At 48.2% G+C, this 12,724-nt stretch overlaps 1 protein-coding gene across 1 annotated transcript; it reads left to right on the top strand.

The window, feature by feature from the left end:
• Positions 1–9,942: 9,942 nt before the first annotated feature.
• UCRPA7_3198 (putative linoleate diol synthase protein) lies at positions 9,943–12,644 on the top strand (the record flags this gene model as incomplete). The annotated part of the gene is made up of 6 exons (XM_007915831.1): positions 9,943–10,260; positions 10,344–11,122; positions 11,269–12,080; positions 12,300–12,448; positions 12,509–12,553; positions 12,618–12,644. The coding sequence occupies 6 exons, from the start codon at positions 9,943–9,945 to the stop codon at positions 12,642–12,644; spliced, it is 2,130 nt and encodes a 709-aa protein (XP_007914022.1).
• Between the last annotated feature and the right edge of the window lie 80 nt (positions 12,645–12,724).

The raw sequence follows: 12,724 nt of genomic DNA, 5'->3' as shown, positions 1-12,724 counted from the left end.
GACATTGACGTACCGCAGAGTTTCTGGTTGACGAGATTGACCCGGGCCTTATCGCCCTTCGGCTTTTTGGTTTTTGTTCCCCGGTAACTGAGTTTCCAAAGGCCTGTCGCCTCAAGCTTCTCTGCCACTGGTGTCGTGACCTGTAACACCTCCTTGTTAAGGCGTGAATGGTGTCGCAGTTGAGCGCATGTAATGAACGGTCTCGGACTGGCGAGCACCCGCGGAGCCTGTCGGAGTAGAAGGGTGTTCATTTTGCCGGAAATGGTAAATCTGTCCCCTTCCGATCCCGTTATTGGCGACTTGCGTGCAACTCTGCCAGCTCCCGACGAAGCATCGTCTAGCGATTCGTAGGGTCTGTTCAACCTAGTTGTGGAGTCTAGCTGATTCTGAGAAGTTCAGAAGGCTTCGTAGCAGAGTACTACCAAGGTGCAGGTAATTGGAAACAAAGAACGGGTGAAGGAGATAGCGAACGAAAAGAGCGACACAGAGCTGAGCCCTACAGGAATCAAAAAGACTACCTAGACGTAGAAGTGAAGAATGGGTAGAGTAGGTAGGCACTGTGAAATCTCATGCCTCGATTCCAAACTTCCCCAGAAAGTTTCTGCCGTCTCTGACCGCTCCAGTCGTGTTTACTTCATGCCGAAAACCAGACATCTGACGTACGTATCGAGGATGGTAATTTTTACCTCCACACACTGCATGCTTGGCAGCTCGTGTGCTGTTGTAACCAAGGCAAAGGAGCTTAAAGGGGGCTCGTGTTGTATCCGTGTATGATTAGTGCTTTGCATTGTGTCGTGATTTACCTGTCCTTCCTATATTAAAAACAGCTTATTCAATTACTATTGGAAGAAATAGCTTCACTATTGTTATTATTATACGAGCAAGGCTTTGCTATTTAACAACTGACAACGATACTACAGAATACATTCATAACCATACACATATGCGCTCCCATGTTCACTGCGTTGGCTAAGCAAGGTGAGTCCCTCCCTCAAGAAGAAGCTAGCCACCATCCAGCAAAGGCGGAAATCAGTTTCAGGACTAAATCACGGGCCTCGTTGATTCATTGACCTCCGTCTGAAAATAGCGGCGAAAGATTCAATATTCCCGAGCCTGCCGATGTCGGTGTAAAAGGACTCTTCAAAGCAAGCGGATTGTAGTTGAACCACTGCATCTTGAATTCATTCGCTGATGGAGAGAGTGTCGCTTTCTCGGATCCGGCAGACCGAGGCGTCTTGGGCGTGTCAGCTCCGTAATTCTGCCCAGATGCGGTCTTCTTGATAATTCGGAGCACTCTTTGAAGTCTGTACCTGGCGCCAAACACCGGGTCAAGCAGCTCTTGTGCACGTCCTCGCGATGCCATGGCGAGAATGGCATCCGGCTCCGACTCCCCAAGCAGGGCTGTCCAGCGCCTCCATAGCCTGCACCGGTTATCAGACAGAGCACGCAGAATTTCATGTTGTGGTAGGAAGTAGCGGAAGTAGCGTGGGCTCAGGAGATGAAACAGAAAATTATTTACAGCGTACTGCAAGAAAGGGTAAGAGGATTTGACGAGGTTGCGCTGGTCGTTGACGTTCTTTCTCCAGGATGCGTTATCCTCATATGGTATAGGTGCTGCGGTCATGTTACTCCTTCCAATTGCTTCAAAGTCACTCATGTTCAGGTACGTGAGGCAAGCATGAAGCAGACAATAGTGCCCGTGGTCGATGAAGTCCTCAGTTGATACTGTCTTTGGTACAAGAGGCATCAAGTAGGCAAAGCCACGTCCTACAAGGAAGAAGCTCCTTACAGACTCGTGGATTACTTCAACATGTTGTAGACCCAATGGTGCCTGGCTGTTGAGCTCTGACCTCACGTGCAGCAGTCCAATCGACCGATGCTTGACCCAGTGGTAGAATTGATATGGAGTGTCGAATCCACTCATCCCGTTCAGCGGCTTTCGTAGATCTCGCATAGACATCGCAGGTCCAGGTTCCAAAGCCATATACGGCCGAAAGGTCTTCATTGGCCATGTCTTCGTCAGCCGCACCGCAATTCGCAAGTCATTCAACCGAGGCGCCTCCGATGCCAAAATGACCCACTGCATTAGTACCAATGTCTCGATCCTTTCTTCGTCGCCAAGAGTTCCAAGCATCCATCCGTATAGACCTTCGAGATCCACCGGCAACTCTGAAATTGTCTCTTCTATGAGATTCTCGGAGGCCCCCTCCTCGATGGCCAAGTTCAGCATGTTGACAACGATTTCCGCCCACAAGAAGACGCCGCCCGCCTTGTCCGCGATTTTTGCTACTGTTTGGTCCCTGAGTTCCCATTCCGCAAGCAAATGTAAGCTTACGAAGCGCGAGATATCGTTCATGTTACGCTCGTGGGTTGTTATCTCAACAGCATTATCCACTAGTGAGTCTAGCATGGTGTAGTGAGCAGTGGCAACACATATGCTGAAGTCACTACTATGAGCCAGCTGCCCTAGACAAGACAACAAATCTTGGAGATACTGCAGCCCACACGAATCCGAGGCATCAATAAAGATGAACGTACGTTTAAACGGTGTTTCAATCCTTGAGTCAATGTACTCGTCCATGAAAAAGGAAACAACCTGGGCATCGTCGAAGCATTGCGGCTTGCCTAAGCTCGATCGCCGACTTCTCTTGTATAGTGTTACCATAGCCTTTCGTAACTGCGGATCGTATTTGTAGAGTTGACATAGAAGCTCACGATATACTCCAGCTGGAGTGAGCATATGTTGTGGATGGTCGGTCACAGGGAAAAAGACCGTGTCTATCGACTGACCCTCGGCCTTGCTCCAAATGAACGCACTTCCACTTGGCGACCACTGTTTCTCTATCCTGTTACGAAGAGATTTGAGAAGAACAGACTTCCCTGAACCGGGGCGTCCTTTTATCCAGAGTATCTTGTTACGGCCACCTGCACTCCGGCGGTGCCAGGCACGGAACTCTGGAATCTCGTATAGCCAGAGACATGTTCCTGGATAAGAAACTGCAGAGTATCGAGACAGTGATAATTTTCTGGACTTTGAGAGTGCAGATAGGCAGGCTGTGTCATATCAGTACACTGTCAGCCAAATCGAATGTTAAGGGGTTGCGAGCAGACCTCGCTCCTTTTTACTTAGTAGGCGAGTCTAAAGTACTGCACTTAGCAAGATATTAAGCTGTTAATTAGGCAAAGACTCACCCTACTGTGCTCGTCATCAACAACCCTCATTAACAAGTCAGTCATTGACCTGTATGCGGAGTCCATGTTTGAGCCGAATTTGCATAAATTGGAATGGCAAGACTGCACAGCCTCCTCATGCTCACGATAATCTCCCAGAGAACTTGATTCTCGTCTGAGGAGCTAACTCAATCTTAGACTTGGATCCATGCGCGGATAATTGCGAGATGACCTACTAAGTTCGGTTTCGTGTCCGCAGGCTTTGCCGACAGAATTAGGAGCTGCTCATGGAATGTTTTGACAAAGAAGTTATAATTCTCCCATTGTTGTAGGAAAGACCTCTTTCCAAGTTCGACCTCAAACCTGTCTGCTCCGCTAAGATCGTGGAGGGTCTCATCTGTGCTTGGAATTCCCAGTTCGACACCAGCCATGCTTTTGATGGCATCCGAGAGTCTGCCGTACTCACTATCACGATGAGGGCACCCAAAGAAGAGGACCGCTGATGTTGATAACGAGATATCTTTGGATGCCGACTCTTCCGAATCTGCTAAGCGAAGTACCTGCTCCCTTTAAGCATGTAGACCAAGCAAGCTTGGAAATGACTCGAACCTCTTTGACAATTATACCCCCAGTTGAATGAGCAATAAAGACAATTGGCCGGTTAAGGGTAGAGGTTTCATCTCGAAAATAGATTAGGTCTCGGAAGAGTTCCCTGGCATTGGCAAAGACATCGTTCTGAGCCGGACGAAGCTTCCCATTTGTTGTCAAAGTGAGAAATCCCCATGTTAGTATTCTGATGTTGGGGCAAGATTCTGGTAGCAAATCAACTGGCCAGTAAATCTCTGGACCAGTTGGCTTTGGTTCTTCCTTCAACTCCAATCGAAGTTTAGAGTGTGACCTTTTGAGTGTGAACTTTTTGATGCTTCCTTTTCTTTCAAGGCCGTCTTCTCCCAATCCTAGTGTAAGAATCGAAGCAGGTCGAGTCAATATCAAATCATCCCCTCCCGTGGTCTTAAACTCCTTGCGCGTATGTTGAATCGTGTTAGGATTAGGCTTCTTCAAGGTACTTCCTTTTCTCAGTAGATTCCCAATGCGGCTCGCTTCTTTGGGTGATTTCCTTTGCAGTGGGCTCGTATGAAGCCATGTTCTGACGGGGTGGCCTCCAAGACCATGAACAAGAACGACACTGTGAGATGGAAATATTAGTGAACCCGGCTTTCATACTCGGCTTTTATGGATTGAGAACAATAACCCACTCTGTTACCGCACCCAGGGGATCATCTGGTTCGTAGAGGACTGTCAATCCCAAGGATTGCACCTCTTCTTTAGATAACTTGACCATTCCGGGAGACATGCATCGCCATGTTCCCTTTCAAATCTGCAAGTGGGTTGTATGTTTGCACGCACCGACTTTGCAGCAGTGAGAAATGGACGGACACGCATTGCATTGCGCGACTAATGGCACAGATTGACGGCCCAACATTGCTCAAGCTTCCCGAGCCGCACTTCACATCCAGTCTTGATTAGGCTGAGGACTTACTGAGCTAGGAAAATAAGAACACTGTCTTGGCCTAGAACGATCGAGCTCTCAAACCCAGTTTTGACTTTTTGCCGGAGCTTGGAGTTCTTAGATTGGCGGACACCTTCCGTGCCGTGTTTCTTCGTCAGCAGCTGGTTGATTACCCGAGTAGGCTGTTTCGCTGTCGGGTTGGATGATTGTGGTACTAGCAATCCTTGATCTAAACAAATTCACCACAACTGAACATTACAATCTCAACCACACAACAACAACCAGTTTGCAAAACTGTTTCGAGACACCTCACACTAATGATCTGCCATCGGTAATGCGGCTGGGAAATGCTTTGCTCTCCGTGATCAGGCGGACGACGATAAAATAGGCCACAATTGACAACAATGACTTGTTCTTGTAATACTGGGTTTGAAATACACCATTGTAAGTACGACGAGGTAAAGTTCTACGTCGAAAAGACTAGTTGATCGAGAGAGTCCATAGTGTAACTCGTTAATCTGACCTACTATCGGGGTTACCTGTGCCGTTTGAAAGACCGAACAACTTTAGCTAGAACACTCCAATTTCATAATCGGAAACCGTTTGTGATAAGTACTATGCAAAGGTGAGGTCATCAATCGGCAATAGACCATTATGGAAACCTCATCTTATTCTGCTCCCGGTATCCTTTGTACGGAGTCTCAATGATAGACTCATTGTCGCTCCGATCGATTACCAAAACGATGGCTGGGTTGACAACGTCATGTCCTCTTGATCCAGATCTCACCTACCGGATCACCTTCGTCCGCTATGCACACCCAATTTCCCATTCCGTATTCTTCAGGAGCTTTCCTGCACCCTCGACCACCCCCACCAACGATCAAATTGCCAGGTCGATAGCTATCATCCAATTTCATTCGACGGATCACACTGCCATGCACGCGTGCGTTCTGTGGTACGTCGCGGACTTCACCACACGGTAAAGGCCAGCGGATTGGTTTCCATGAGCCATCTGGCCGTAGATCCATTCGCCTAAATGGCATGTACTCCATGATCTTCCATGACAAGACAGAGGCTATGCTCATTCCACAATCGAAACTCAGGGAGTCGTGAGTACGCGCAAGATGCGCTTTGCATATCATCTCATGAAAAGGCGAGACGACAGACCCATTGCATTCGGCGTTCTTCTTGTTCCCGATATCGGGGCTGTTCAGCGTAGGAGAATTTAACGGACTCACACCCTCGATGTGGATGTTGGGAAGAGGAATTCGTGGACGGCTCTCACTCTTCTTTCCTGGACTTGTTGTAGTGGAGTTTTGGAGGGCCTCAGAGCACCCCATTGCTATAACCTTTTCGAAGTCAAAATTGAGACCAGCTCTCATGGCCTCCCGCACCATCCACACGAGGGGGACGTGACTTGCGCTCTTTGAATTGGGTTCCATTTCCCACCCACCACCGACATCACCGTGGCCTCCCGCAAACCAGACCTCATCGATGTCTTGCTCTGTTTCATCTTCTGAGTCGGAGTCTTCCATGTCAGACCTAGGAGGCTCTCTTGAACAGATGGAAGCATTATCATTAGTGGTTTTGGTCATATGGGTTGCTCTGGATTTAGATCGTGAATGGGCTCGATACCGAACTGGCTCATCGCTGGGTTCACCCGGGACATAGAGCTTATCCACCTTTCGTCCCCTAAATTGATGTTGATCTGTAGTATCTTGGTCTTGGCTGGCAGAAACGTGTGAATGACGACGATACTTCTCTTGCATGTCATGGAAGAGGCCCTTCGCCTCGTCCATCGCTTTTGGCTTGGCACACCCATCGCTCTGATACATGAGATCTTGCCTAAACTTAGCTCGGCGTTCATCAATACTGACAGCGTGACGGATAGCTTTGGCAGAACTACGTGCTGTGTATGGAAACTTGCTGCGCTCCATCCATGCGGTTTCAAAACGTGGTACGCTATTAACGGTGTCAAAGAGGCCCAGGAACCGGATTCGACGAACTGGCCTCGAAAACGTCTCGCGGAAGCCCTTGAGGAAACTGTACATCTCTCGCTTTTTTTTGAGCTCGTCATCGCCGGTTGCCGAACGACGACACTGCCACTGGGAGAATGCTTTCCACGCAAACTGGACCATCTCTTCATTACCGTGGGAAAGAAGGCCGACGTAGTCCAGCATCTCTGCGAGAAATCGCGCAATATATGCACCGCGAGAGAAGCCGAAGATGTATATATCATCACCAGGACAGTAAAATCGCATCAAGAATCGATATCCCCCTACGACATGCTGGTCAAATGAAGATCCAATCGCACTGTCCTTTGCCTTCATGTACCAAGAGTTGAACCGGGCACGCAATGATGTGCGACTGAGACTGCCCGAAGTCACGTAAGTGCCTATGCCAGGCTGATAATAGTGATCTGGGCGCTAGTGAATAACATAATCTGATCTCCGCGATGAAATATCTTCTTACACTGGTCATTGGCGGTTCGGTCCAACATCCGAAAGATTTTCAGGATGTTACTATCACTGTCGTCTCCACGAAATTTGTTGCCCGTACCATCAAAGCAGAGTATGAGCTTGCGAGTCTTTTTGGAGCGGTTTGATATATCCATTGCTACTGATGGGTTGAGAAGCAGCTGTGCTGCCGGTAACTCCTGGTTTGAATCACGGCTAACTTCGGGTCCGTTTAACTCGTGATACTCTGGTATGAGGTGTGATTTATCCATGCTTCGTAGGAATCTTTGGTGATGATTAGATGCACTACTTGTGTTAAAAGCAAGCACTTGTCGTGTGAAACTCTTGCAATTTGCAGAGTACCTTCGGGTGTCGCGGTAGGGAAGAGGAGGCCCTGTCCAGGAACTTGCCGAACAGCTAGACGGATTTGACTTCCTACGACATCAAACTTCTCCGACTATGGCCTGCTTGACCGTTCTCGGCGGCACATACGATGATCGGGAAGTCGTCATGAAGATGATCATTCGTTCATCTTGACAATCGGCCAATGACACTGGCTCCTTACGTTTGTCTATGGATTTCCCTCTAGTATGTCTCGGTCGTATCCAGAGTAGCGATGCTCATAGCTGCGACCTTTGTCCTACCTTCCGTTGATCAATGCACAAGTACCTCTGTTGGTGGTGCAGGCGTAATTGCCGACGGGCAGTATCACTTGTCCCCGAGTTGTCGAGATTTTCGTGGTCAAGATCAAGGATAGCAGCCTGTCGGCAGAAGATCCAAGACATTTCAGCCCGATCCCGTCTCGAAGGCTAGGATCCCTTGGGAATTCTCCACCAAATTGTCAAATAGCGGTGGAATATGTCGGCGCTCCAGCCGACTAAGACATGCATGAATTATGAGACCGAACTGCGACTAAAAGTCCGGGCCGCTCTTTTTGGTCTCTTTTTCATCTCTCACTTCTGGAGCCGGATAGCGCCACTTCTGCAGATCTCATCGGACACTTCCGTTTATTGGAACGGAGGTAGCGGCGTGAAGTGAGACAACAGATCAGACATACAGCTAAATAACCAATGACCACTGATATGCTGAGAGAGGCAGCCGAATGGCTTCAAGTCGTTTTTGAGGCTGGCTGGGCTGACCATTTCATTTAGCTGCGCCGCCCAGTTAGCCTATCGTAATTCATGAAATCCAGTTTTCTGATCCGAAATACACTTCTTGTCAATGGCGATCGACGTCTCATTCTGATTTTGAAAAGAGTTACACCCAACCGTGATGGTCAATTAGAACGATGATCTTTCACGAGCTGAGCCCTCAAACCGGAACAAAGAGTAGGTATGTGATCTCAACTACAATTTCCTGTCCTGCCATAGTGGACTCGTATGGTGTTGTGGGACGAGTGATCTGCCCGGATAGACCCATTAAACAAACGTCTTATACAGTCGAAAAAGTCACACTATCATCGTAAAGGTGACATACTGAGACCTATATCCTTGCCATGCCGCGGCAAATGCAGTGTGTGACTCTCCAGCCACCGCTTTAACTATATTGCCTTTCGCAGCTCTCAAACAGCTGGCAGCTTGTACTGTTGATGTGTGTAACTCCCCATCGAAGATTGAGGTGACTTGGCTTTTTGGTCGAGGCATCGCACATGTTGACCTCATCAAAATCCACCCTTCCTTCACTTCGTCTGAAAAGTCTGCCGTGAAATCAACATCTACTTCATATTTGAAGCTCGGTGTCTTGCCAATCTTCTTACGCCCTTCGCTAGTTTCGAGCTTGGTGTCTTTTCACAATCGTGCAGTCCGATATGGCCTCACAAGCAGCGGGCGCCAATGGGCGCGATCACTCAAATGGAAACAATGGAATAGTTTACAATAATTCCAATGGATTCTCAACATCCGAGAAGAAAACCTTCGCTAGCTCATCTGCTCCTTTGGCTAATGATGGCAAACCTCCTAAAACAGATCGTGATGGAGTGGCTTCAGCTTTTCAGCGATTTGGACAGCTGGTTCATGCTTCTAAGCGGCCTCTTCCAACTCAGAACGGCGATGGTACTTACAACGAGAAGAAGAAGCACACAGGCTTGCGGAAGGATCTCAAATACATCGGTTGGAAAGGTTAGCCAATGGCCTCTATAGCGTCTGTATGACTCAATACTGACATGACACTCCACATGACAGATGTCAAAACATTGATCGATCTCATCCGGAGTAAGCTCAAAGGCATGGATCCAGTCGATGATAAGACAATGTTGATGGAACGCGTGATTCGACTGGTTGCGGGGCTACCAAGCGAGTCTCGCAACCGAATTCTCCTCACCAACAACTTCATAAACGAGCTCTGGTATAGCCTCGACCATCCCCCTCTAATCTATGTAGGCGAACAATATGAGTACAGAATGGCCGATGGATCATATAACGTCAGCTATATTCGGCATACTTCCCGTTTCGGATGGAGACTGAAGCTTTTTAGAACGTCCTGTATCCACAACTTGGAGCGGCTGGTACAACTTATGCCAGATCAGTCCGTCCTACAATCATGCCCCCCGGAGCCCTGCCTGACCCGTCTCTCATATTTGATTCGGTAATGCGTCGTACCGAATACAAAAAGCACCCGAACAATGTGTCAAGCATTCTTTGGTATTGGGCTACGATCATCATTCACGGTCAGATGTGTCATGCTATCAAGCCGTATCCAAATGTCTAACATCCTTCAGATCTCTTCTGGACTGATTATCCAGACATGAGCAAGTCCAAAACATCTTCCTACCTTGACTTGTCTCCCCTTTACGGTAGCAACCAAGAGATGCAAAACACGGTACGAACGTTTGAAAAGGGCAGACTGAAACCGGACAGTTTCGCAGACAAGCGCCTTTGCGGCATGCCGCCGGGAGTCGGGGTGTTATTGATCATGTTCAATCGATTTCACAACCATGTTGCCGAGAACCTGGCGGCAATCAACGAAGGAGGCAGATTTAGTGAGCCCTCGCCTAAATTGGATGACGAGAAGAGAGCCGCTGCATTGAAGAAGCTTGACAATGATCTTTTCCAGACTGCCCGACTGGTCACGTCTGGTCTCTATATCAACATCACCCTTGTTGATTATGTGCGCAATATTGTGAATGTACGCCATTTTGCCCACATTTCTGAGCAAGCCTTCGGACCCCTATATGTTTTTTTTTTCATTGCTGACACATGATCGTGTAGCTGAATCGCTGCGACACAACTTGGACTCTTGATCCTCGGCAGGATATGGGCCGGGATGCCGGAACCACTAAAGGTGCCGAGAGGGGTATTGGGAATGTGGTCTCTGCGGAGTTTAACCTCTGCTACAGATGGCATTCTTGTATCTCTGCTAAAGATGACTTGTGGGTCCAGCAATTCTATAAAGAATTGTTTGGCAAGCCCGCTACAGAGGTGAACGTCCAAGATCTGGTAATGGGCTTTGGAAAATTCGAGAAGTCTATCCCTGATGATCCGGCTGAAAGGACCTTTGGACATTTCAGGCGAGGATCCGATGGTCGTTTCAGTGATGATGACCTTGTTGAATGCATCAGCTCGGCTGTCGAAGACTGCGCAGGTGCATTTGGAGCACAGAATGTCCCGACTTCCATGCGCCCTGTCGAGATACTTGGCATACTTCAGGGACGTAAATGGAATGTTGCTGGACTGAACGAATTTCGCAAGCATTTTGGACTTAAGCCATATGAACGCTTCGAGGATATCAACTCAGATCCACAAGTTGCTGATCATCTTCGTCATCTTTACGAACATCCTGACTTTGTCGAGCTTTATCCTGGGTTGGTGGCTGAGGAGGCGAAATCTCCTATGGTTCCTGGCGTCGGCATTGCTCCAACGTACACGATCTCGCGCGTGGTTCTTTCCGACGCGGTCTGTCTCGTTCGTGGGGACCGCTATTATACAACTGACTATAATCCTCGGAATTTGACTAATTGGGGATACAATGAGGTTCAGTATGACCTGAGGTCAGTTGTTTCCAGATATTACCATACTTTATTTACTTCAGGCATCAGGCTCATGTGGATGCTTTCCCAACATTCCAAGGGCCTTCGAGCTGCATTTCTCAACTTGCTCACGCGACTGTGCTGAAGAATTGCTGATGGATTTTTAGTGTGAACCACGGATGTGTCTTCTACAAGTTATTCATTCGGGCATTTCCCAACCACTTCAAGCAGAACTCGGTCTATGCTCACTATCCAATGGTGATACCTTCTGAAAACCACCGCATCCTGACAAGCCTTGGTCGCGTTGACAAATTTGATTTTTCACGGCCGACGTTGGTATCTCCTCGAGTGAATATCACCTCATACGGGGCAGCGAAGTACATCCTGGAAAATCAAGACAAGTACAAGGTGACGTGGCATGAAGGGCTGTCCTTCTTGATGGGCAAAGGTGGAGCCCGTTTCATGCTATCTGGCGATACGCCGTTCCATGCTGGCCAACGAAAGTGCATGCACAACTTGTTATACAAAGATGATTGGCATTCACATATCAAGTCATTCTACGCCCAGATTACTGAGCAACTCTTGAAAGAAAAGAGTTATATCATTGGCGGTCATCGACAAGTAGATATCATTCGCGATGTCGGCAATATTGCTCATGTTCACTTCGCATCCCGAGTTTTCAACCTTCCCCTGAAGACAAAAGATAATTTGAAGGGTATCTACTCAGAGCACGAGATGTATATGGTTCTGGCACTTATTTTCGTCACCATCTTCTTTGACATCGACCCGGTGAAGTCCTTCCCGCTCCGACAAGCGACGAAGACGGTATGCGAGCAGCTAGGTAAACTTATCGAGACGAATGTCAAGATAACCACGGGCTATGGTCTGCGAGGTCTTTTCTCGGGATCTGATAAGAAAGACGACCCTCTCGCGATGTATGGCACTCGTATGATCAAAGGCTTGGCAAAATCAGGCCTGAGTACGTATGACATTGCGTGGAGCCAAATTCTACCGACGACTGGTGCTATGGTACCTAATCAAGCTGAAGTTGTAAGTACATATTAACCCTGCCTCGATGAGGAAGATCTAATTCCTTGATAGTTTGCCCAAGCCGTGGATTTCTTCTTATCAGCCCACGGTGAGAAATATTTGCCGGATTTGCACCAAACAGCTTGCCAGGAACCATCACAGGACTCAGATGCACTGCTGCTCGGGTATGCTATGGAAGGCATCCGACTAGCTGGCACCTTTGGCTCCTATCGAGAAGTTGCCACATCTGATACAATCAAGGAGGATGATGGTCGTGAGGTCCCAGTCAAGCCGGGTGATCGCGTCTTTGTTAGCTTCGTAAGTGCATCTTCCCTTTGATTGGATTTCTCTTATAGAGGACTAATCCTGTTATCGTAGGTCTCAGCAGCCAAGGATCCAACTCACTTCCCGGATCCTGAAGTGGTGAATCCGCGACGACCGCTGGACAAGTACATCCATTACGGAGTTGGACCACATGCTTGCCTAGGTCGTGCTGCTAGTCAAGTTGCCCTAACGGAAATGTTTCGATGTCTCTTTAAACGTAAGAACCTTCGGCGCGCTCCTGGCCTTCAAGGGGAGCTCAAGAAGGTCCCG

Source organism: Phaeoacremonium minimum (genome assembly GCF_000392275.1).
Source record: "Phaeoacremonium minimum UCRPA7 unplaced genomic scaffold PA7_03_scaffold_265, whole genome shotgun sequence".
NCBI classification, from domain to species: Eukaryota; Fungi; Ascomycota; class Sordariomycetes; order Togniniales; family Togniniaceae; genus Phaeoacremonium; species Phaeoacremonium minimum.
Note: the sequence above shows the minus strand (reverse complement) of the source record. Positions and strands in the feature narration are given on the sequence as shown.